The sequence below is a fragment of the Leiobunum rupestre genome, chromosome 7, assembly GCF_980474605.1.
Source record: "Leiobunum rupestre chromosome 7, qqLeiRupe1.1.hap1, whole genome shotgun sequence".
In the NCBI taxonomy this organism is placed as follows: Eukaryota; Metazoa; Arthropoda; class Arachnida; order Opiliones; family Sclerosomatidae; genus Leiobunum; species Leiobunum rupestre.
This window is the reverse complement of record NC_143390.1, coordinates 32104471-32131042: the sequence shown is the minus strand read 5'-3', so window position 1 is coordinate 32131042 and position 26572 is coordinate 32104471. Positions and strand designations below refer to the sequence as shown.

Sequence of the window (26572 nt, the reverse complement as noted above, 5' to 3'; positions counted from 1 at the left end):
TGTCGGTATGCCACAGTTTTGAATAACTCCCGAGTTTAGAACAAAGTGTTGAATTACAAACCAACATTTTGTTCCAAACATAACTGCAAATACGATCGTATCAAAACTGCCCCTCTAAATTAAGAAAATATAGCTAAATTTTCTTTGTGTTAAAACGTAAAATAGATCTGCCGCTACTCTTGTAAAGTTGGTTTAGAGAAATAAATGTACTTACCAAAAACACAGGCCTAGAATTCGCGTCTAAAAACGAAATTTCCTAACAATAAAAACGCGGGTCACGTGGATTGAAAGGTCACATTACTCGCAACAATCCAATAGAATTTGGTTCAGTCATTTTCCCCTCTCTGGATTTACACTACCCCGGCTGTCATTCCCCCAACGGCCTTCCCGCGATTCGCTTAGAGCTTTATTATGTAGCCCATTTTAAAACAATGATTTGGCAATTAAAATTAATGGGAGTTAACTTAAAACGTTTGCATGAAGTAGTCAGGAATCCAGTGGTCGTCTCGGAATTTGTCTGCGACGACTGGTTTTCTTGCTGCAACTGCGCAATTGATTCCTCGGTTCTCGGGCAAAAAACATCCCATTTTCGGTTTAATATAATTATGATTCGCAAAGCCACCAGATGAGGTACGGCCTGCTCTCGAAAGCCATACCATTGCCAAAGGCGGGACCCAGGGGTAAGAATAAACACTAAAGATATCGCTTTACTTTAATATAAAGCTCATAGGACTGCAGTTCGTGATTTCTATTCCGTCGTTCGTCATGTACCGTATTGTAGTAAAAATACTAGCCCTCCACCTATTATAACTTTAGGATCGTGCGCAGTGTTGCCAAATTGTGGGAAATTTTCCATATAGTGAGAATTTTTGGGGTCCATTTTGGATCTGTGGGAAAAGATAATTGGTTTTTTCAAAAACGTTGATTTTGTGGGTATTTACCTAGGTTTTTTAAATTTGACTATCAATAGAAAGCTAAAAATTATCTAGAGCTGTTATTAATATGTAAATTTTTGGAAGTCATGTTTTATACGTTAAAATTATATATATAATAAAACTCTAAGCCCCTTTCGTCGCGTTTCTTTCTGACTGTTAATCGCGACTCTAACGTGGCATCGCCGCCGGTACCCGGAGGTACACGCCGAAGGTATCCCTAAAGCTTCGTCATTGAGTATATGGGGGGGTTCTATTATTGGGAAAAGAGTTCCATGGAAATTATCCCCTGGGAAAAAGGGGGAGGAGGCCTTACTGGGGTGGTTCTACTATGGGGAAAAGAGTACAATGGAAATTATCCCCTGGGAAAAAGGGGGAGCAAGCTTTACTGGGGGGGGGGGTTCTACTATGGGGGAAAGAGTACCATGGAAATTATCCCCTGGGAAAAAGGGGGAGCAGGCTTTGCTGAGGGGGTTCTACTATGGGGGAAAGAGTACCATGGAAATTATCCCCTGGGAAAAAGGGGGAGCAGGCTTTACTGGGGGTTTCTACTATGGGGGAAAGAGTACCATGGAAATTATCCCCTGGGAAAAAGGGGTAGGAGGCCTTACTGGGGGGGGGGGGGTTCGACTATGGGGTAAAGAGTGCCTCGAAACACACCACTAGCTGAGGACCTGCCTGTAAGGCGGGTTTCTCAGCTAGTTAAATATAAGAGACCCGATACTTCATGGCTAAAATTTGGTTTTATTTTAAAAACATTTAAATTTTTTGACTAGCTTTCGGACCGTAGTTCCTCGTCAGGTCACTAACAACCATGGTTTTTAAAAATTGTAATTTCAATAAAATTTAATTTGAAAAAGTTCATTTTCCAAATGTTTTTTAAAATTAAGGCATAATTTCCATTGGTTTTTGGGGGGTGGGGTAGTGATCGTACGGGGTGACATTTGACTCGGGGTCGGGGACATAAAAAACCCCGAAAAACCGGGTCGGGTCGGGTCGGGTGGGGTTTTTTGGAATTTTCACTTGTAAGCTATTTCTAATTACAAAAATGACGAGAGCACTCGCATCACTTCAGCGGCCGACTATTTAAAAGTAAAAATAAATGTGAAACATGTAAAACATTTACTGACAAAACAGACTGCATCACGGGCTTCGCCGCCGTTTTGCGTCCGCTTGCTAACGCGCCACACGTAGCCTTTGACAGCTACTCGCTAGGGGGATATTTTCTTCTTGGGATGACGTCACTTGGTTACTAGCTCTCAGTAAAATATTTTCCAAAGTGACGATCTTATGGAACAATATTATAAACTTCTGGTAAGACCAAAAACGAAATCACGGCGAACGAGAGGCGAGTGTGACGCAACCTTTGTACCTTCTAAAGACCTTTTCACACGAGCCAACTTTTCAAATCAAAATGCTGAGTCAGCAAAAAAGGATCAGTGATCCATTTTCTTCTCGCGTACTTTTTTGGTGGATCAACTCATCGAAGTTTTATTCACACGAACCAACTAGTTGACTCAACTCAAGTTGACTCATCTAGTTGGGTCAAAGTTCTAACGAGATAAGTCGCCGAGAGATTAGGCTGCTGGCTTGCCCCGTCCTTCTCCGTTTTGGTTGTAGGTTGTCCCTATCTTCCCACCGTCCCTATCTAGTTCCCACTGTCCCTATCTAGTGGTTGAATGGGGTCACTGGAGTCCTTAGGGGGCTCCACACCCGACGCTCTGGGGTGCGGGGCTCTTCAGGAGGGTCCACACCCGGCTTGCTGGGTCACTGGAATTCTCGGGGTGCTCTGTGCTCTGGGCGTTGGGTCACTGGAACCTCAGGGGTGGTCCATACTCGGCATTCTATAGACTACTAAGGAGGGTAGTAGTTGTTTGCAGTGGAAGAATAAGTCACTCTAGCTCTCAGTTGGGGAGCGTGGGTCTCGGGCAGCCCACGGTGTCTCCTTCTGTTGCGCCATGATGAGGGCGTTTGTTTGCTATATGTGGGCCAGTCATGATGGCTGTCTCACTGGCCGAACGTTGTTTCGCAAGCGCACTTTCTGTCCCGGCCTGTTTAGTCTCGTAGGCCACCGTAGTGCTAATGCGGAACGGCGGGGTACAAATACATAGTTCTATGTAGGTTAAGCGCTCGCTCGGCGTTTATTAATTTTTTATTGGATTTGGAAAACCCGACTACAAAAAAACACCGACCCAAAAATTTTACAACCCGACCCGAGTCGGGTCGGGGTTGAAAACCCGGGGTTCCCCACCTTACCGGGTCGGGGTCGGGGTCCCCATACGATCACTAGGGTGGGGCTAAATAGGGGTTTGGGAATCATGGTAAATTTACTTTCCAGCAACGGGAATTTCAACTTTCGAACATTGGCAACACTGCAGTCGTGCGACTACTTTCATTTAAGTAATATTTCTAAGGAGTAGTATCGCTCTGTAGCTTTGAGATATGTATGCCATTTTGAGGGCAGTTTTTTATCTATAGGAAAAAGTATTGATGACATCGACATACGTCACGCCGATATGTTTTAATAGCTAGTTTTAAACCCATTTCAAGCCATGAATCTAGTCTCTCGTATGATCGTGCGTGTCTTTTATGTAGTCGAAGTAACCGTACTCGTGAGACCTATATCTAATGGGCTCTAATTTACTTTGTTTAGCGATCGTAGATACGATCAAAAACAATTTCAACGATGGCACTACTTTGTCTATGGAAATAAAAAACAGCGTTGGCAATTTAGGATAGAATAGAGTTGGAAAAAAGGACCAATGCATCTGAAGGAGCGACACATATCGTTTTAAATATATTTTAACGAATTCAAGTTTATTTAAATAACAAAGAAAATATCATATTACTTCGAAATATAGAATTCTTCTGCCCCCCCTCCCCCCTATGGCTTCGATCCTGCGCATCGGCGGACGCTGCCAAATGCACGCGTTTACTGTAGAATGCTATATCTAGGTAAACTATTATTAATCCAAGCTTCCAATCCCCTCACGCTTTTGCAAAAAAGTAAATCAGACCGATATCTCGCTGGTTCCGAAAATTTAAGTTTTCCGACGTGATTGTTGCAGACACCTGTAACGTTTTTTTCTCCCTCCTCTCGTACCTGGGGAAAATTCCACAATAATGGCCGCGGATCTTCTCAACATAGTCCTTCTCCAAAAGCATAAATACAGGGGCGTAGGGACGTTCTAGAAGTTGGAGGGGGTCTGGAGAATGGTTTTTAATTGTTAATGGAGTGTAGATTCTCCGAACGCATGTGTACTTTTTAATACTAAGTAAATTGGCGGGAAAAAACTGAAATTTAAACACAGTTGAGATTCTATAAACTGTATATTCTTTCAAAATGATAATTTGAGCCTTTTGAAGATTTCAACTGACCAAAAAGTTGGAGGGCGCAATAACATTAGTTGCCCCTCCCAGCCAAATTCTAGGGAGGGGCATTGCCCCCGCCCCTGCACCTCCAGGTTCCTACGACCCTGCATAAATAAATACATTTTTGGCGTAATTGGTCGTCTACTTTTCAAATCCTATTTGGTCCAGTTTTGATTGATCGTGGCGGCAGTTGTGTATTTATTATCCTCTTTTAATAAGAAAACATAAACATTGAGGTCTATTTTTGGCCTAAAACACTCGACTGGAGCAACGCGAATTTTCTTTCAAATATATTAAGATAGAGAAGCTCAATCGAAACCTTTGAAGAGTATACGTGCTCGCGAGCAAAGTATCCTGATTTATCGAAGAAGAAACAACGTTCCATCCAGCATCCCGATATCGCGGGGTATTTTCTTTATCGGGAAGGCTTCTATCACCTCGTTCCAATCTTTTACACGCAATTTATTTCTCGATATACCTCTAAACACACCCTATTAATTTTCAAGGGAATCGCTGCTTATCGAAGTCACGGCTCTAGTAGGGAAAATAAAATACGAAAGATCGGGGTGGCAAAGCAGGAGCGAACTGCCAAAACGTAGAGAGAAAAAGAAATACAGCCAAAATTGCGTTTTCTCCCACCCGCGTTCTGTAGGCCTGGCTAGCCGTCAGTGAGGTGCTGAATGGAAAATTCAAAAACTTGGCATTTCGACGTCTGCAGCTTACGCGTTGGCTTGAAATGTCATATAAAGTTTTTTCCCGCTCTTCCAATATTGCGTATGCATTATACAAAGGCTTAAGTTTACGTTAATACGTACGTGCGCCGTTTGAGGCTATAGCTTGGTTCATTCTCACCACTCTGGCTGGGTTGACGGGGGAGAAATACCATCACCCTTTCCTTATAGCTTTAACTTCGTTCTCAATTATCTCCGACCCTAGTATAGGGCGATAGAATGAGAGAAGGGAGAGAAATCCCTGGCCAGATTTCCATCCCCCTTTTTCTAAAAACCACGCAAACTATGTGCGAAGTTTTTTTCCGCGCCGAAAAACATTTGAGGGAGAAAAGGAGGCAGTGAATTCCCAAACCTTCATTCTTGATATTGCTATTGATTTCTTATGGCCGCTTTTTCTTTCTCGCGTATATCGCTTCTTTTTTTTTGCCTTTGCTTTTCTCGTCGAAACTCAACCGGGAATCGCGAGCCTAACGTCATGAGTTTAACAAATACCAGCCCCGAGGTTGGAAGTCAAAATAGTACCGTGCTGGAAATCAACCTTTATAGTTCACTTTAGTTTAAGGTGAAACACTGCGAATATTGCTTTTTCTGATATTTTATAATTCATTTTGTTGGCGTTTAAATTAAGGTAGAATGGATTCGTTTTTTAGAAAATGAATTACATGAGTTACCATTTTGTTTTGCTATTGAACCCTAAATTATCCACCTAATTCTGGCGGAACCCCAACTCATTTTTTTACTTATCTTAAAAGACCTTTGACACAAACAAAAATGGCTGCGCTGCGAATTAACCCCTTTGACCCTTCCACGAAACTCCAGGGTTCCGCGGAACACCCTTTGGGAACCGCTGCTCTAGGTTACACCGAGAGCCGTACCTAGACCAAATGGCGCCCTGGGCAAAACATCAAAATGGCGCCCTCATAACCTTAGGTAGAAATATTTTACGAAAAACTAATACTCAGAGAAAAATATTTATTTTAAATTAACATTTATTTTTACATACTCATACTTATATTTCATTATTTTCGAGTTTTAGTGAAATATTTTCAATTTATTTTTAATAAAATTTAAAATTTTTCAATATCCAATTTAAATAAAAATCTTCAATTTTGCGCCCCTAGAATTTTTGCGCCCTGGGCCGCTGCCCCGCTCGCCCTACCCAAGGGACGGTGCTGGTTACACCGGGAACCATTTATAATCTTCGTTTAATGGTTTCCCCCAAATATGGGCGAAATACTCCAAAACGCGATATTACTTAATTTTACGATGAATTTTGTGAGAGACTGGTTTAACCGAGAAGGTTGTAAATTATTTGGTGTTGTTAAATATATATTAGACTAGCATTAAGATCAAAATTATTTTCATTTAGCCCCGAACAAATGTTTATTTATGATTTAAATCAATTTGATTGAAAACAGTGATTTGAATCATTGATTTAAATCAGCTTGTATATACTTCAATGTATTTGGAAATTCTGAATAAACTAACTTAAATTTAGGTTTTAATTAGAAATTTAATTTAATTAAGATTAATTTCGAAGCAATTGTTGTTTCAGCTGCACTCATATTATTAATAAATGTGTCAAGACAAAAAGGCACAAAACGTTAAAAATCAATACAATTAAAAATCAAACATCAATTAAAAATCAAACATCAAATAAAAATCCAAAATCAATTATTAATCCAAAATCAATTAAAAATGAAAAATAAATTAAAAATCCAAAATTAATTATAAATCCAAAATCAATTAAAAGTCCCAAATCAATTGAAAATCCAAAATCAATTAAAAATCCAATATCAATTAAAAATCCTAAACCAAATAAAAATCCAAGATCAATTAAAAATCCAAAATGAATTAAAATCAATAAATGATTATAAAGAAATAATAAAAACAATTTCATAATTTCTATGAAATATTTTTATTTCATCAGGTTTCATTATCTTTATGTTAATTTACGTTTTTACGAAGGAGGTAGGAATTATTTATAAGTTGAGGCTCTATACACGTGTAAAAGTCGGACAGAGTTAATACGGTACTATAGCGCGAAGCTGTGGGAGCTCTTAACCCATCTAGCGTTAGTCGACACTACTAAATATCCTTTGGTTTTATACTTATTAATATTTTTTTTTAATTTGAATTATTGTGCCAAGAATGTAAGAGTTAATATAAAAAATAAGCGCTATAATGGTTATTGAAAATTTCGTAGACTTACACGTGTATTATTTTATTGTAATACCATCAAATTTAGATCAAATAATAGAACATTTTCTTTTAAAGGCGGCTTTATTTAGGCTAGGAGAAGGAAAAATAGATAAAAACATTTTGGTTGAAAAATCGATTTTAATATCTCTTCAGTATCTCTAGAAACTTTCTCTTTTTTTGTATTACTTTATTCCGTAAACCTATGGAGTTGACTGGGATTGAAAAGGTTACGCTATGTTTTCCGTTCCTATATTATCCGTGCCTTCTACGTCGTGTTTTTCGAGACTTTCACTTTATTTTTTCCACCGTGTTACGTAAAGAAGAGTAGTAATATTGTTTCAACGCTTTTTGACATTTGTATTACACCATTTTACGTAGCTTTTATATTCTACGTTGTCGTCGTACGCTGTGCCGAGTGAAAATTATCTAGAATGACAACTACACGGTTTTAAACGTATCTTTTAATTTCCAAAAATAAGTAAACATTGTTGGATCAATAATGTTTATATTTATACCAAAAATGTTTGTCAAACAAGCATTTTCTCCAATGAAACCTAATAATAATAACAATCAGCTAGGCTAATACCCTAGGCACCACCTTAGGCCCAAGTCATCTAGCGACTTATATTATAATGCGTATGAGCGTGGTGGTAAGCCCTTCATGCCACACGAGCCAACAGCTACCTTTTTTCCGGAAATTGTTTCGTATTTTTCCGAAAAAAAATAAAAAAAAGTTTTCATTCCTTGATAAGTATATTGTTTGCAAATTTAAATAAAGCAGCATTTTCGCCTCATTTTTTCGAATCTAAAAGTAAAACTAAACCACTAGACTGATTAGCAATGTAACACTATTAATGATTTGTAGTATGTTTACTGTTATTAGACATTTTATATCGATAAAAAGTTAAAAACTTTAAAAACCCTTAAAAAGTAATTTGTTTCAATTTTTATTTTTCTAATTTGCGAAAATTTTTCCGCATTGTATTTTTCTAGAAAATTACAACTCTACCCACGTGTGTTCAATCGCTTGCGAATAAGTAGATTTTAGAGAAGCAATAAGATACTGTAACCATTTGATTGCATTTTTAGAGGAGGAACATACTATTTTAAATAAAACGTTTAATAAGAAAATAATACAAGAACAGAACAAAAGTATTAAAAATTTGCGTAGTAGCATTTCACTTGGATCTTGTTTCATCTTCTACCTGGCGCCACAAATAGAGAAGTTTTCGAATTTTCTCACCCGTAAACTTCGAAGGGACCGTTCTCAAGTTGATTCGTAAGAATAGGGGTTATAGGGTTTTCCTCTAGCTATGAGGCGAACAAATACACTCTTCCATATTATTATTTTAAGGTATATATAAAGGTAAATAAAACTAAGGATTTTTCTCTAATTATGCAATTCTGGAAACTTTATCCAAAAACTGCTCAAAAGCTCTATTCTTATAGCTCATGACAGTCTTGTTCTTCCAAATATTTTAGGAAAAATGTAAAGCTATTTCCTATTTATTTTTGTACGCGATCAAGCAGCCCCCCTCCAGCCGTCGGTTTTATAAGGCTCCGAACTCAGGTGGACCCTAGCATGCAACCTGTGCAAGAAAAATTTAATCGAAAAACCAGCATATAGGTTTTTTATGAGCGGACGTTACTTGAGGACCACTATATTTTTACGAGCGAAACTGCTTTTCCATATAAAGCCGCCTCCATCGGAGTAATATCGTAAAAGAAATATAATTTTTCTTTTATGATATACAATTTTTTTTCGGTTCTTCTCTCGTGAGACGGAAGAATCTCTTTTTACTCCGTCGTTATAAAAATATGTATATTTGAGCCGGGCGTAGTACACTTTTTAGGGCATTAGTTTTTTCAGTCGTTGTTCCTTGGAAGTCATTTCTTCAGGGATTAACTTTCCTGGCATTAGTGGGCGTTGTTATTTCGGACTTCCTAAATATCATTGTTTTTAATACGTTAAAAATATTTCGGCAAAGGTTTTATGGAACGATTTGGAAATGACCTAGTCTATGTTAGTTAAAGGCCCGTAGTCTTTCCAACCTACTTTGATGTATATAAATGTTTATATAATCCAGAATATATTGACGAGCAACCCCGGGGATAAAATGTTCTCTTTTCTTTTCCGGATTGGAAGGTAGCGGTGCTTTCCTCGTGTCGTCTACATACGTCTCCGTCGCCGTAGGTGTAAAAGATGAGCTAGGCAATCTTTGATTTATTTCCGAAACAGGAAAGTAAATTTTTTCCTCGCGCCGTGTCTGTGGGCCATGTAACGTCCCTGTAGCGTAGAAGGGGTGGAATACGTCGTCAATAATTCGCGTACGTCCAAAGGCTGAACCTGGCGGCCATTATTCACCTTCTACTTTATTTTATTTTTTTATCTGTTTGTGGATATATTCGTCCGGCGCTTTCGCGAAGGCCTTTTTGACATCCTTTCTCCCGCCATTTTTTCGTGGCGAGAGTCTGATCCGAGAGGCTGTCGTACCAGGGTTATCCTTAAATAAGTGTCAACTCAACCTTCCCAACCCGTATTTCAAAAAATGGCATGGCGTTAGCGCTTTTAAAACGTGATTTTAAACGCGGCTTTTTCATTTTGACGAGAGCGTCTTTCGATCTTTTGTTTTGTCGCTTCGTCAGCCAAAAGTCACCTCTATTCTTCCAACGGTGAGGGATTCTCTTACTCTCCAATAATGTAAATTAACGACGTATCCGCCTAGTTTCTTTTTTTTAACCCCTGCATAATAATCGGTTCCGACCTAATACCGAATATGGACCACTCTGCCAAAAAAATTCCCTGTACCGCCATCTCTCTTTACGCGGACGAAACATTATTTACCAAGGGTTTTGTTTTTAAAATTTTTCAGTCGAGTTTAAACAGATGGTGCCAAGTATTACAAAATAAAATATACCCGAAAAGCTTTCCATCGAGTCTTATCTCGTTGTTTCCCTAATTTGCGGAGGTCAGTCACCGCGCGCCCAAAGCTTTTAGTTTACTTTAAACAACAATGAGTCAAAGTCGCTCCAATGACTCGCAATCCCCCGTATTTATATACAATGTTGAAATAGTACCTTTGTATATAAAATCTTTCTACTTCAACATCCTAACCGTATCTTTTGTTTCTCTTAATAGAGCTTTTACGCGGGCGACGAGAACCAGAGTTTAAATATTTATTCTTTTCCACGAATCCTTCTCTATAGATCCTTTCTTTTACGCTTTTATTCCGATAAAGTCACCGGGTGTATACGCGACCGAGAATCCCGAAAAGTTCTCGTTCGTTGACGGGATTGATAGACTACCCGCGAGTACCTTCTTTGCCGGTAAACAAGATCTAACATTAAATCAATAATATATCACTTTCAATGATGATATATAGCCATGATCGCCCTGAATAGTCGGAACCCGGACGCCACCGAGCGGTCTATAAGAGAGAGAGGGGGGAAAAACCATTTTATACAACGAGTAAAAAGCGTCCAAGAAGAGCTATAGTCTAAAGAAACTCGTAATGTTTGATTCCGCAATATACGGTCGGTATATAGGAAATTCGTACGTTGACTGAGGTACACTTTGAAACTGACGGAACACTAAAACCCTTTCTCCATCAGTCCCCGTTTTCTTTAGTGTTCGAATATTTTCGGGGACCTATTTTCGGAGCCCTATTTTCGAAAAAGCGTGCTATAGCGAAGTGATATAAAGTTTTTGAGGTTTGATACAAGCGTAGTTGATGGAGTGAAGTCAGCCAGGAAGTGCATTAGGTACAACGTAAAATCTCGAAAGGTATATATATAGAGGGCACTGGGCTATGCATCATGCCACAGACTTTCGTCCAATGGTGAAAAATGGGTTTTTATACGTATATTTATTTTTCTCTCTGTGTGTAGTCGATCTCTGTACCAAACTAGTGTAGACTAATAAAGCGATCGACGAGGATATATAGAAATTTCTGGTTTTCATTCCACCAGATGTGATTTTTTCCCCGGATAGAGAAAAAATCCGCAAAAAAAGGGTTGAAATAAGTTTATTTTCTGACGCCAACATCGGTACTGCGGAGTGAAAAAACAGTCGAGATCCTTCGCCTCGAGTGTCGTTGCTGTTTATGAACTATAATACGGCATGTTTCCCGTATTTCGCCATTTTTGTCCGCTAGGAGTTTCTTCCCTCTAACATCCCCCCGCCCTTTTCTTCTCGTTTCTTCCTATTTTTAGAAGAGGATATTTTTGATGGAGTTGGTGTGGCTAGGCTTGTATGGACACTTATCAAACATGAAAAAGTGATTTATGGTTTTGGGTCACGGAGCGTAGCGGCGAATGCGGCGCCGCCTGTGAAAAGACACTGTCATAGTCTCGGCGTCACCGATGCGCGATTCCGTATTCCCCCAAATACATTCTGACACGTTTTATACATAATTCGATATACTTTCTCACCCTTTTTCGCGTGGTTTAATATCGAGTTTAGGCACAGAGTATGAACGTGATCGTGTTGGCTTTTACGAGATTTTCTATACGAATTTAGCCTACGCGTTCAGACTCTAGCTGCTTAAACTCTCCTTTGTGTAGGAAGAAAGGATAGAGTTAAAAGGAGTTTCATCCAACATTTTATTGTCAGAGTATCTAGAATTGCAGTGACTGGGCATTTTTCTCAAAAACTATAAGAGTTAGAGTTGCGAAATTCTTACGGTATTATTTAAAATATGCGAACGATTAACATACAAATTTTCAGAAATATCGGAAAATGCTAGAAGAAAACCTTCAATGAGAAAGTTGTAGAGAATTATCGAACATGTATAGTTGGTTTCATTGTTCAATTTTTCACGGAGATACGAGGTGATGAAAAAAAAACAAGCTTGTAATAGGAGGCAATAATTTTGGGAGTTTTGTACGTAAATGTGGTAAATGACTTAAATTGTTCACAAAATTTACAAGGGAGGTTCAATGATTCCTCCATTAGCCGCTATACAGGTTTCGGCACGATGGGCCATCTCTCGAAACGTGCGTACAATCATATCAGGAGTGAGAAATCCCAAGACTGCAATAATTCGTTGACGTAAATCTTCGATGCTCGCAACAGGTGTCTCTTAAATTCGTTCTTTAATAATACCCCAAAATCTGGAGACCTCGAAGGCCATTGAACGGTACGTTTTAACCAATCCAACGCTGAGGGAACTCGTTCAGATGCTTCACAACACATCGAGGTTGATGGGGTGGCGCACCGTCATGCTGGTACCATAGTCGTCTGTCAGTTGCCAGCGGAACGTGGTCTAACGCACCTGCTACATTGTTCTGCAAAAGAACCCAGTAATTTTGCCCATTAAGACGATTTGGAAGAAAAAATTTGCCGATAACTCGATCCCCAAGCAATCCTGCCCAAACATTAAGTCTAAATTATTGTTGGTGATAGTGAGGGAAACCCCAGTGGTTATTTTGTCTGTTGCAAGGCAAATCTCTCGCAAATGAGCATTCATCGGTCACCAGAAATTGATTGAGGAAATTTGGGTTATCATCAGACATGATCATTAGCCGATTACAGAAATCATCTCGACGTTCCGTATCTCCTTTGTGCAGAGCTTGGTGGAGGGTCGCTCGAATTGGATGGAAGTGGTTATTGTGAATAGTCACTTGCACCACTCACTCTTGCTTGGGGATACGCAGTAAAGTAAGCTAGAATGGCATCTTCCATGTTAAGGTTTTGACCACCTGTTCCACGTAACCTGGGATTGACCTCTCCGTTATCGTTGAAGTCTCAAATAGCTCGAAGAACGGTGTTGTGGCTGGTTCTCAAGTCAGGATAGCGAATACTAAACAAATCACTAACTCTTTGAACATTACGATCGTCATCTCCGTAATACAACTGTTCACGATAATTAATTAGACTTAAAATCGTTAGAGAATGGTTTTAAAACGGAAAGATCTCACTTTAAAATTAATTAAACAAGATAGCACAGCCACAATAGTAAGTTCTTCCTCCTAGCACTTTTGATTTTACCCTTTTGATTAAAAACCGTCGCTCAGCACTGGCATTGGAAGATAGAGAGAACTAATACCAATCGAATGAAGCCTGAAATAAATTTATATCGGGTGCCGTTGAAGATAACTCGTCAATTCCCGGGGACCTATATGCCGTAATTTCCAATCGGGGAGCGAAATAACCCCTTTGATTAAAAACCATGGCTCAGCACTGGCATAGGTAGATAGTGAGAACTAATACCAATCGAATGACTCCTGAAATAAATTTATATCGGGTGCCGTTGAAGATAATTCTTCAATTCCCGGGGAACTATATGCCGTAATTTCCAATGGGGGGCGAAGCATCCCTCTTTGATTAAAAACCGTGGCTCAGCACTGGCATGGGTAGATAGAGAGAACTAATACCAATCGAATGACGCCAGAAATAAATTTATATCGAGTGCCGTTGAAGACAATTCGTCCATCCGGGGGACATAAACGCCGTAATTTAAAAGGGGGGGAGGCGAATTTCGCAATTCTAACTCTTGTGGTTTTTGAGAAAAATGCTCAGTCAGAGCAATTCTGGACACCCTGTATAGGGAGCTGTATTTCGTTCGATTTTACCGCCCCTGGTGGATTACTCCTCCTTGATCACCGAATTTCTCCTATTATATATCTCCAAACGTTTTGGAATATTTTTGGAACTAAAATCAATGCATACAATTTTCCCGAGTGAAGAAATGAAGAAAATTTATATCCTTAATTTTGAATACTCGCGTTTTTCTCTTTGGTATGAAAGGAAAAATATAAACCTGTCAATTCTAAGTCCAATGTAATTCAGACTTCTGTACCGATACTCGAAATAAAATTCCAGGGGATGGTAGGGCGTTCATTTGTGTATAAAGCCAGACTAGACCTCTATGACGTCGTTTTGCAGACGCCGACGAACTCTATGGAAAAGATCGTTCATTTCCTTTTACACGTTTCTGATGGTTTTTCGATACCACCCTCCCTCTCCTAAATCTATCCCCCATTCTGTTTAGTGATACGGCTTACAGGTCAAGTTAAGTTGACGGTATAACAAAAGCAACGACGGGGAAAGGTCTGGGCTGCTTGTCGCCGTCTTATCAACTGTACTTCGATTATACAATCGACGGTATTTGCGAGGCCAAATATGACCGTATATAAAGAGCGAATCCAGAATCTATGGAACTCTATAGTATACTGCACTGGCCACGCTGTCTTACATAGGTTTTGTGAACGTTATTGAAGTATATTCATACGACCTTTTCGTCTCCTAACTTTATAGCTGCAAGACGAGAATAGATAGTAAAAAAACTGTCTCCTTTTTTCGCTTATTTAATGCGAGTCCTGGCTTTAGAGATTTGTGCTATAAAATAAAACTTTCTACGTCGGAGAAGGACTGAGTGCGTTATCCCTCCTTCGAGGTTTTACCGTATATCCCTCTTAGCTCTCTCGCGTGTAGTATTATATCGGGTCGAATTTTAAATAATAAAAGTAGCGCTCCCTGCGGTTTGAGTAGGGCGTAGAGGAAGGATCGTGGAACAGCTTTTATTACCGTATAGTCCTAGAACGCTTTTATAGTTTCTGGCGGAAAACATTGGGCTATTTACGGTATACTGTGCCAGATAAAAAAAGGACGTAAGTGGTTCGCCGAACTCTCCATTTTACCGTATCCTCTCGCGTATATAAATGGATATACGTATGGGTATTGTATCTTACCGATAGCCTCCTCATTTTAAGCGCGATTGTATATAGTGAAGAATCTCAACCCGTTGAGCGATTTGTTTTTTTTTTTGTTATAGCATTTGTCTATAAGCGCTTTGGCTGGCGTTATTTTAACTCTTCTAGAAATCCCGGTAGGAATACGGAAGTATATATTTTTAAAAGTATTTATCGGCATTTGCGATTGGCTTTCAACTCTTTTTCGAAGTGGGAAAACATTACGGTCCTCGAGCGTTTTCGATACGACGGATTTTAAAATAAAGCCGTTCTTCTTCTCGATCGCAAATAGTCTCACCTGTCAAGACAAATTTCGTTAGATGAGGCGAACGGCGTTAGCTTGTTTGTTTATCGAGACGAAACTTATTCCACTCCTTCGCTTTGATGTTCAAGATATAGAGCTATTTGTCGTTCGAGTCATTCATAATTCCGTATTTTGAATGGCGTGGGCGTCCGAGATAACTCTTTTAAACATCTCGCTCGGAAATAATTTAGATTGTGAACGGCGTTCTCTCGTTGGGCCTTTGGTTGCAGTTTCCAGGCGGCTTATCGGTAAGCCTCGCGATTTCTCGAGGCTTTAAATGCTTTAACAAAGAGCCTCGAGTCAGTTTTAAGCGTATTATTCCTCCGACTAAACAACATTTATAGTTTAGGAGTTAGACAAACTTTACCTAGCGCTCCGTTGTAGCGTCCATTGCCTGTAGCGATTGGCTGTCGCGAACGCCTCTTTGAAAGCTTACGTTGGTACGTGTTATTTCGTTATCTGGGGATTTATGCCCGCTGTGTTATCCGCGAGAATCGACGCGCGCTCGCCTTATATTGTTACACACAGCCGTGTTGATCGTATATGCCCTTCTACTTAAATTTCTAACAAACCCTTTCAAAATTCAGCCAACGTATCTGTCACTATGGCCTCATTCGACACCCTCCAATGGCCCGGCTGGAGTAAACTAGCATATATCGCTGTCTTTATAGGTCTAGTTTAAGTCGGATAAACGCCATTCGTTAAATTCCAGTAGTGTTGTCACCCTGTGTCGTTTGTACATGTTGTCTTTATCTGGTCGTAAATGAAGTCTCGATTACTCTGTTTCAGTTGAGCGTTCGGGTCAAGTGGTCAAGGTAGGAGTTGGCACCGTGAGAATCCGTTTACCTTTAAGCGGTAGAGTGATGTTGAATTAATAAGGCGGATTTGTGAAGGGTTGGGAACGATTAATCCATATAATTTTCACGGTAATATATGTAGCAACAATATTCTTTTCAGTTTTCAAACGAATACCGAGAAATGAGTAATATAATATAATAATAATATTACCATATTTTCCCAAATTAATAGTTTCAGAAAGTTAGTATATAATAGAGAGGTTAAGCAGTGCACCCTAGAAGTTAGAACAACAAAGTCGGGAGTCACGTGACTATTTTACACGTTTTGCTTTCAGCGTTTGTACTTTTTAATATATAACCACTTCAAGACGACGCCATATTTCTATCGAGCTTACGTGACACGTCGTAATATATTTATAGTATTTAATTAAAAATACTAGAGTTGTAAGTCGGAAAATTTTCCGGAAAATGACCGAGGCCTTTTTTACTGAAAATTTTCCGTATTTTTCCGAAAAAAATAAAAATGTTTTCATTCCATGATTAGTCTAATATTTTTTGCAAATAAAGCGGAATTTTCACCTAATTTTTCGAATCTAAAAGTAAAACTAAACCTTTATACTAGTTTAAACTGATTAACAATGTAACATTATTAATGTTTACTGTTATTAGACATTTTATATCGATACAAAGTTAAAAACATTAAAAACCATTAAAAAGTAATTTGTTTCAATTTTTAATTTTTCCGATTTGCGGAAAATGTTTCGCAATTTGGAAACTTTTCTAGAAATTTTCCTGCATTTCATTTTTCCGGAAAATTAACAACTCTAAAGAATACTGATTATTATAATTTTCCAACTCAACAAATCGAGACAGAGTTATAAGTACTTGTTAAACAGCTTAAATACTTGTTTGAATTGAAATACGCCTTCGGCCTTGTCCGGTCATACGAATTTGGCGAAATAACCAATAATTGTATTTCGACATACATAATTCCTGTTTAAGTATGGTTGAAACGGCGTATTAAATTTTGCGTGTACCGTAAGCTAGTGAAAGGTTAAATTTCGATTGCAAACGTACTTGATTGCGTTAGTCTGCGAACTGGAAGTGATCTCAACTGATTTTACAGAATGTTTATCCTATAGAGCGCTTAACTTAACCTCTCTAATGTAATTCGACCCACAAATATTTTTTCATATAAAAGTTATTTTTAATTTTTACACATAATACATAAGCGCGATATGAAGGTGAATACTGTATACAGGGTGTTTCAAAAGGTTATGCAAAATGTTTAACGAGTTGTAGGGAGTTAGTTGAGAAGTATGTCTGTTTTTTTTTTTCATTTTTCTACGATGAGTTAAAAGAGCGGCAGATAGCTTCAAAATGTGGCCTACTAGCCCCTGGAAGTAGGCTGCAACAAGCACAAAGCCCAGCAGCATAGAAATGCGATTTCAGGGGTACGATGAATTTGCGATAAATTGTGGTCCATCACGACTTTAAATACTGTTTTAAGTTACCCTAATGTTCGCATTTCCCTTCTGCTTGGTTTAGCGCTTGTTGCAGCCTACCTCCAGGGGCTAGTAGGCCACACTTTGAAGTTCTCTGGCGCTCTTTTAACTCATCGTAGGAAAATGTGGAAAAAAATAGGCATACTTCTCAACTCACCCCCTACAACTCCTTAAAATTTTTGCATAACGTTTTGAAACACCCTGTATACTCGGTATCTTTGTATTTCGTTCTGTCTGTGCTGTACGATTTTCCGAAATAAGCGTAATAAAAATTTCGATATGAACTAGCCGTGTATTTGAAACGTTTTAGCCATTAAAACCCTCGGTTGGTTTTTTGTAGGTAAATCGATAAACCTCTAGCCAATTTTAAGTGTCGGTTTAGCTTAATAGTCAAGTTTATATCTCGGTGATTGTTGAAGTAACTCAGAGTGTCAGACGGTAAATTTTTAACCCAAAATTCCCCCTCGCAAGTTCTCTCCCATCGAGGCTTTTAAATAAGAACGTTTCGTAGAGAACGACAGGGAGGATGGAGACGGGAGGATGGAGAGGTGGCTGAGTAGCCTTTGAAATGAATCACTCTTCCTGCCGCGATCAAGACTGCTCTCGCTCGATCCTGCGCTATCGGGAGTGTTAGCCGAGAAGACTGTCGACAACGGCCCACCCCCCTATTACCCGTGTCCGACGTGCATTTTAATGTGACGAATGGCCCTCCGAAGTGACATTTCCTCGACTTTTGGGCGATCGGACACCGGTGTTCCTCCTTTAAATGAGAATCTATTTAGGGGCATCCGAAAACGCTGTTAGCAGCGAAGCTTTCCCGCGCAGCCTCGGGGATCCGCTAAAAGAGTAAATGGGAGCCAGTATGCCGCTCCGATAAAGACCGCCCTTAATTGAAATACACGAAAATGCACTAGCAGCGGAAATCGGTCGACGCTAAGCGCGATATACACGCGCACTCTCTCCCTCTCTCTCTCTCTCTCTCTGGATGGAAGTAAAAGGGTACAGCCACTCTCACTCTCCGAGATAGCGGGCCTCTTCAATTCTTTAAAACCACTTGGAGACCTAGGTGGCGCGTTATACGGGATAAGGGCGTCTCTACCCTCCTCCTCCCCCACCCCTCTTTGGCCAGAATCGACCGATGACTTCCGAAGAGGAAACTTTTTATAGGCGATCATATAATGGAAGAAAAAAAATCTGGAAAAAATTGGCCGAGATTGAAAGATAGCTACGGTGGCATCTACGATATATATTTTGGGTCGAACGACAAAGAAAATCCGCCTGTGAAGGCTTATATATATATATATAGAAGGCAGGGTAGAAATAAAAAGTAATCTACCGCCATTTCTAAACGCCTGTTTATGGTTTCGGTGTTGCACGAGTGCGCGAGAAAAATACGCAAAATACCTTAAAGGCAAAAACGCCACGACGGTGAACATCGACGCGAAAAATTCCCGTTTAGGCCTAATGCAATATTTTTGCGTCGCCTCTCGCCGTTGTGGCGTTTTTGCCCTATAGTAAACACCAGCCTTTAATTGGAAGATAACGTACATTTAATATATATAGCGCTGGCGTTTGACGGAAATAAAACAATCTCTAAAAATGGGTTGCGAAAATCTGCAATATGGCTGTCTACGCTTTTTCGATATAATCCCTGAGAGTATCTTCGGAGTTGACGCGTTTATGCGTCGGACAAGAAAGCGTTCTGTTGGGTTTACGAAAACAAAATCGGCGCGAAAAGATTTTTTTCCCGCTGGTGAAAATGGGTTTATCCTCGAAACCCGAAAATGGGAAGGGTGGCTGGCGGCCTTTTTGGCTTCGCACTCTTGGGTCTTCACCCCAACGCGGCCAAGAACCGCCGTTGCTACTTTGAATTTATGAATAAATATCAGGCTGGCAGCGCGTTTTCTTCCATTTACGTGCCAACGTAGTTTGTATCCGATTACGCTAAAAATCGATTTGAAAGAAGCGTTTTTCCCTTCTTATCCGCAGACCCCTCAAAAAGAGCGTCTCTCTCTCGCTAGCAAATAGGTACGGCCTATTATTGCTCTTAATCCAAGTTTTGATAGTCATGCACCGCCAAAAACCTCCCCATCTCTTTCGCGGTATTTTTGAAGGCAAACTGTTATATTAAAATGTACTTTTATATATTCAAAAAGAGCACTTTATACGAGAAAGAAATGAAAGGATGGGTGGGGATATTTTATATATTCCTGTAGGGTGTCATCGCTTACCGTCAGTGTAATCGGAATTATGGAAGCTTTTACGCCATCAAACTTTTCTCTTCAAAGTTTTTTCTCGAAAGACGTGGTCAAATTATATTATCGTAAAACGACGGAGCCATTCTTCTAAATAAGCGATTGCTTTGACGTCTCAATTTTTACACAATTTGTTTCATTAAAGAAATATATTGATTAAAATATTAATACGATCGTTATTTAATTAATTTAATTGCGGGAAAGTATAAAATAACGAAATATTTAAAAACGATACCAAGTATAGATTTTGTTTAGCGCCATTTTGTACTAACAAGGAACCGAGGTGATTTTCACCGATTTTGTAATTTGAAATTCCCCAAAAGGAAAAGTTTCGACGGGCTTTAGTTTTGCCATGGCAACGAAACTTTTTTTTATTATTTAAAATATACTTTTCGTTGATTTTAAAATATTAAAAAAAATCAATTATACTAAAAAAATTGTACATTGGGTAAATTCAGGTTAATTTGGGTAAAATTTTGTCCATTTACTTGTATTTACCTAATTTACAGATTTAACTAATATTTGCAGAAATATACCCATTTTTACCCATTTTAAATAATTTGCTTATTTTTTCCCAAATTTAGACACATTTATCATTAAAATCTGTGATTTCTCCATTTTAATTTCCATAGGGAAAAGTAGGTCTTAAGTTATCAAAAACTAAAGCCCGTCAAAACCTTTCCTATTGGGAAATTTCGAGTTACATAAAGGTCTACTTATCCCCGGAAATTTAACAAAATCAATGAAAATCCCCTTGTAAGTGTGACCGGCGAAACTGTTATCATCGTTGACGGTATATTTTTAACCTGGCTACAGTATCATTTTATTCTATATTTTTAATTGACCAACCAAAAGTTAATCAAGTAACCTACCTGAAGAGAGTATATAAGAAATGTCAAAATTATAAATACTTTTTTTCACAAAATTGAGCTTCCGTCAGCTCACTGTAAGCTAAAATTAACCGATAAATGAGTAGGGGTTTTCACTCAAATATATGTATTTAAAATCTGATCAAATCAACTCTACAGGTTAAAAGCACTTGTAGTACGACAGTAGGAACACGGGATGAATTTTTCCAAATCATCTCCTATAATCACTGCTAGGTGAGTTAGAATGGTGGCAATGCTGCAGTACCTAGGAGCAACAAACACAGCACCCCACACAAGGAGAACGCAACCCGTCAAAAGTCGTGCATTTTCTTGGGTACAGTTTTCACTGGTTAGACGCTTTAGCGCCTGCTGCCGTCGGAGGGGAAAAATTCGGAAATTCTCTCCCCCCCCCAACCGTAAAACGTTCAGCGTAAAGGCTCGTCCAATGAAATTTGTACACAACACTTCGTTAGCGTGTTTAAAGCTAACTGCGTTCTCCTTGTGTTTGTTGCTCCTAGCTGGCACCAACAATATGGCCCGAAACATAGTTTATATTTATATTCCTAAGAGCATTCTGAATTCTTTGCGAAGGGGTGGGGAATCGTGGTCAGTCTTGTTGTTAAACACCGTAATCTAATGTCATAGTCAGAAAATTTGGCGAGTAGGCTTCGTTTAAGAGTAAGTTTCTTCTGATCCGGTTGCTAAGACAGTTAAGAAGGACGGTCCCAAAAGTTAACGACTTTTCGTGACTGGGCCTCATCAAAACGGAGACGATTCCGGCGGTTCGCTTATTTTACAGAGACAAAAGGCTATATATGACTGATAAATACGCCCCTCCGTGAGTGAGACTGCCAAGATAAAGTATAAAACTTACGTCATCTATGGCTATTTTGAGGCTAAGCTATGAAACAAACCTTAAAGAAAGGGACCGGTCATCCGAGCTAAATTATACCCAGTTTGACTGCGCGTTCGCTCCAGACGTGTATTTGCTCAGAATCGTCGAGATAACGATGTTTTTAGTTCCATTAGTAAAGCTCCCGCCGGTGGACGCGTAAAATCTTCAAGCCGCCTGGGTTTTATATTTCATTTGAGCAAATCGCCGAGAAAAGAGCCCATTTATTCGAGCTCGCGTAAAGAAAACGGATGGCGAAATTTCATTAAAAGAATTCCTTTATTTCGCGTTTTATTTTATAGAAAATTTCGTTTTGTCTAGAGCCGCCTCGTTTTGAGCGATGAAAGTCTAAATATTAGATTAGTCGAGGCGGAGGTTAAGTTGAAAAGTTGACGTTTTATATCTTAATTAGAAATTGTAAATATTTATGGCGCTATATATGTGACACGGCTTTGCGTAAACTAAATTTACTTCGTCGTTTGCCAGAAGAGTATACACCCGACTTATACGTCCAAGTTTAATGAGTTAAATGTTGTATGAATTAGGGTCTTAAAACGAAGAGTAATACCATATTGGAAATTAATTTTCACCACGCGGAATCGACTCCAACTAGGATTGCAAATTTGAGGACGAACTTATGCATTTTTAACCACCTCCGAACAGCCTTGGTTGTAACTACGAGTATATTCCAGAAGTACACTAATTATCAAATGCGCTCGAGTAAGCCGCGAAATAATTTACCACACTCGCGTAGTTCAATACGTTGAAGCGAGAAAATTGGATCTATGCTTTCGAAAGACGTTGCCTTCGACCCGAATGCCGCCGAGGGGGGATATAGGTGTAACGTTTTTAAAAGAAGGGCCTTTTTTGACCAATTGATCCTTAAATTTGATCTATTTTTAGCTCGTCGACCGCGATAAGTCCACTCAAACTGTCGTTAACACCTTATTGACATTTTCTATTTGGTAGCCCCACCCGACCCTCCTTCAAACTTGAGAGTGACTCAGCTGTCCAGCTCCACGGCTACCGTGACCTGGACTCAAACTCAATCCGGCAACTCGCCGGTCACCGGATACATCGTGCACTTCGGTCCAGTTTCCGGTAAGTTCATTTTCGTGCCAATTCCTGTCGCCGGACATCTTTTGAAAAGCGACAAGTTCTACGCCACTTTAAGTTTCCCTAGTTCGTCATCACTCCCTAACGGCTATTTCTTCCCTCTCGCGACTGCTTAAGACGCTAGCGAAAGTGAAGGTGGGCCGCGTAGGATAAGACATGGCCGATATTGAGTAGTTTCAACGTGGCGGACGTGTTTAAGGAACAGGGGCGGCTGGTCTGAGTGTCTGACTGTGTACTGGAAACGCCAGTGCGGCTGATTAAATTTTGCAGCTAACTCGATGACCGACTCCCCATTATAAGCACGCGCTCTCTCCCGAGTCGCTGGCTTTCCCTTCGCACGATCACGCGGCCCAGTCCGTGTAAAGGAAATGTAATTTTGCTATACTTCATAGTTGATCGTCCAAGACGCTCGTCATACCCGCAACGAGCGCCGCATTAGATCAGTTCGAGTCTTAACCGTAATAATGCCAGACACGGCTCTTAACATTTCCAAAGCCTTAAATGCAATGCTCGTGTACTCGCGATACGCGATATAAAGACTTTGCGGACAAATTAAAGCTATTATAACTAGTTCAATTGAAAGCTGGGATTCAGGGATTGCGTATAGTTTGTCCTACTTAACAAACAGTGGCGGATCAAAATGTGTTGTTCAGGTTTCTATTTTTTGACGGGCCTCATAGAACCATTTGGGCGCCTTTTTTATTTTCTAAAGCCAGCAAATTCTTTTGGTCTTATACCCAAAATCTCAATAAGCCATTTCATAATACATAAATCCACATAGCGGCAAATGCGAGAAGTTCATAAACTGTGATATTTTCGTCTGCAATGCGGGTAATTTCTTTTTTATAAAACACAAAGCGTCTGCTAAGCGGACGAAAATACGGCAGATGAAGTGCTTTTTTTGGGTAGCAATTGTTAACAAATGGCACGTCATCGAAAGGAATTTACAGAGTGTGTAAATACGTGGCCATCCTTTATTGATGGAATTCGCTATCATTCTAGATTTTTCCACCTTATTAAATAGTTAATTTCGATTGTTCCTTTGGCAAATAGATAAAATAAATTGGAATCTAGGATCAAAGCGGTACGTTCCGTCAAACATCGTATTAAATATTATTTGTTTCCGTACAAACAACCAAATTATTCATCGAATCCCTTGTTTATCCGTTGTAGTATTTCTGAAAATTCTATTTGCGCAATTCCCATTGGATTGTAACGTTTTAAACATAAACATACTGAATTGAAAATTTTCGTTTGATGTCGGGAAATATTTATCGTCTGGTGAGTCAATCTCAACGGATTTTTGAATAGGTGTAGATAACTTTTTGCTTTTGAATTTCGGATTATTTACCTATCTCGTTTGCTAGTCATTTTTGTCTATTAAATATTCACTCTTAGAGTACGTAATTTGAGCCATACCTCTTCTCGAGCTCTTAATCTCTATCAAAACAGGGTCTGTTTGCCCTTCTATTTACGTCGATGACAGTAAACCCTTCACGCGTCAGACGTAATCCAAACCAAATTAATTCTCTTCGCTCGTTGGTATCAAACATTTCAATCAACGTATATTTCTATATACCCTATGTTTTTCTCGCTACGAAAAGTACTATTTTATTTGTTATTTTGATTTTATTTGTAGAAAATTGGGAATCCTTATCATCGAGCATCAAAGCGAGTGAAGCTCAAGTGGTACTGACCGGATTAAAACCGGGCCATTCTTACAAGGTGAAAATTATATCCGCCAACGCCATCGGAACCAGCGAGCCTAGCGAAGAATTGATTTTCACAACGGAAGAAGCAGGTACGAGCTACTTTTATTTATTCAGTTATCTTCGCACGCTAAAACAAGAACGTCACGGGTAGGCCGTAACAATTACTTCACCACAGCAACGCCCTTATACCTAACCATTGACGACTACACTACGCATCATCAGCTTATAGCGTACTGTCGTAAAACCTTCCGAATAAAGATAAAAAGCGAATGGGAATCCAAAAGCACTCGCAAAAAAATAAGCAATTTTTATAACAAAAACATTTTACGTCTTTTCCCATAAAAAGAGTAAAAAAAGGTCCGTGAAAGAATTGTTTCAAATCATATGCTAAGTACATTTTACCGAGGAAACGGGCTACGAGTGAAGCGCTTTTTGATGTATTCATTTTTACTCCCTTTTTTCCCTAAATGTGAATTTTTGCTCGGGTTAGTTTTTAATCTAACATCCCGGGCTTTTTTTTTATTCCGGAAATTTTTCCCCCTCCATTTTTCTCTCGTAAAGCGGGGGAGGGGGGGGATAAAATGATTTATGTGAGTCGTTTCTTCGCTTTACTGGCCCGTATATCTTCACAAAGGAAAAAGCTCACCCTCCCCCAAAATAAAGGTATTATGTATTTTTCGCTAACGTATACACTTACGTCGGTTAGCGGCGCTATAGAACAATTTGCTTTTCATTGGCAACGTTGTTTGCGCGGTTTTTTTTTCAGTTTGATGTTCTTTTAAAAAAACGTTAATTTAGCCTGGTTGCCTGATAGATTTAAATCAATATGGGTTCCCTGGAAGGCTGATTCGTTTTTTAGAATACGAAAAATGCAATCGGTTGCAAAAAGAAATCCCGAAAAATCGAATGAAAGCTACCACCCTCCCCGTCTTCGCGAACTTGTAAGCAACTAGGTTAACATCGAATGGCGGTGTTGTTGCTATTACAGTTACGAGTTAGGGTAAAGTTTGTTGACTGATTTGAAGACGAAACTGTACGCTGACTGGGAGAATGGGAGTTTTCTAGGAACTTCTATAGCTGAAAAGCTAATTACAAGTTGCACGTGTCTGCAACCCGCGGCTTGTTCGCGAGAAATATTTTTCGAATTAGCTTTCTCTTCACCTTTTCGTCTTCCGTTTTTTTTTATCACTCTTACGTTATTTTTAATTTGATGAAAAAATCCAATCTAACCTAAAAGAGGCTAATTTGAAACGCATCCGAAAGAAATTAACGAATCCACTCGTGTACTTAGTAATTTTTTTCTTTCTCTGGCTTTCTCTCGTCTGTTGGTCTGGTGGGATTTTTTCCCCGCCTAGGTAAAAAGTAAAAGGCGTCCTCCAAAATGAGGTTTGGCTGGTAATCACTTTAAACGTTTTTCGAACATGACCTCCATTAAAATTCAGCGAAGCGATTACGGCGAGAGGTTAGTTCCACGCGCTGCCTTACAAGCTTGCTAACATACAATTTCCCGAGTTTCATTTTCCGTGCGATTTCCTATCGATGGAAGCCAGCGCCCCCTGCTGATTCTTTTTTCCTTCTTTCTACCCTAACTGCCGCCCTCTAGCGGACGAGCGAGTGAGGACGATAAATGTCTATTTTTAGTCAACCACGGTTTTCTAGAATATATTTTTTTTCGATTAAGCAAAGGCGTGTAATGGTCGATTATACTTAAGTGGGGTATTTTTTCACGCGAGTGGTCCATCCACCTTCTCTGGCGTTACTCCCGTTTTTTCTCGCGAGCCTTATGATCATCGCAATTTCATAACGGTTTTCCTACAAAGCGACGTGGAACGCTCGACGTTTATAAGTTGCGATGTCCCCTTCACTCTCTTTTGAAGTTTGGATCATTTCTGGATAAAGATTTTTTTTATTAATTTCGGTTACGCCGGCGATAAATTAGCTGGACGTGAGGGTAATTGTTTTGCCGGCTTACGAGTTCTTAGTAAAAGGGATGGAGGAATCGTCCATAGCGCAATAAACCCTATAATACAATGACTGATGGAAGCGAGTCGAGTTGATAGTTTTCGGAGCCGAGCCCTGACTAATTGACTGCTACAAATTGTATTTTCTAATCCATATTCGCGGTAATTTGCGTTTAAATTGTTCGAAACATTAAGTCGTGTTTTCCATATAGTAGCGTAATTTTGGACATGC

General features: G+C 39.4%; 1 protein-coding gene across 1 annotated transcript in view; it reads left to right on the top strand.

Annotated features, from left to right (window-relative positions):
- The window catches only part of LOC149936075 (cell adhesion molecule Dscam1-like), a 134085-nt gene that overhangs the window by 72666 nt on the left and 34847 nt on the right, over positions 1-26572 (top strand). Inside the window, exons 14-15 of the mRNA XM_090153612.1 lie at positions 22521-22652; positions 24307-24468. Coding sequence (XP_090009738.1) covers positions 22521-22652; positions 24307-24468 — 294 coding nt within the window. The remainder of the gene's footprint in view (positions 1-22520; positions 22653-24306; positions 24469-26572) is intronic.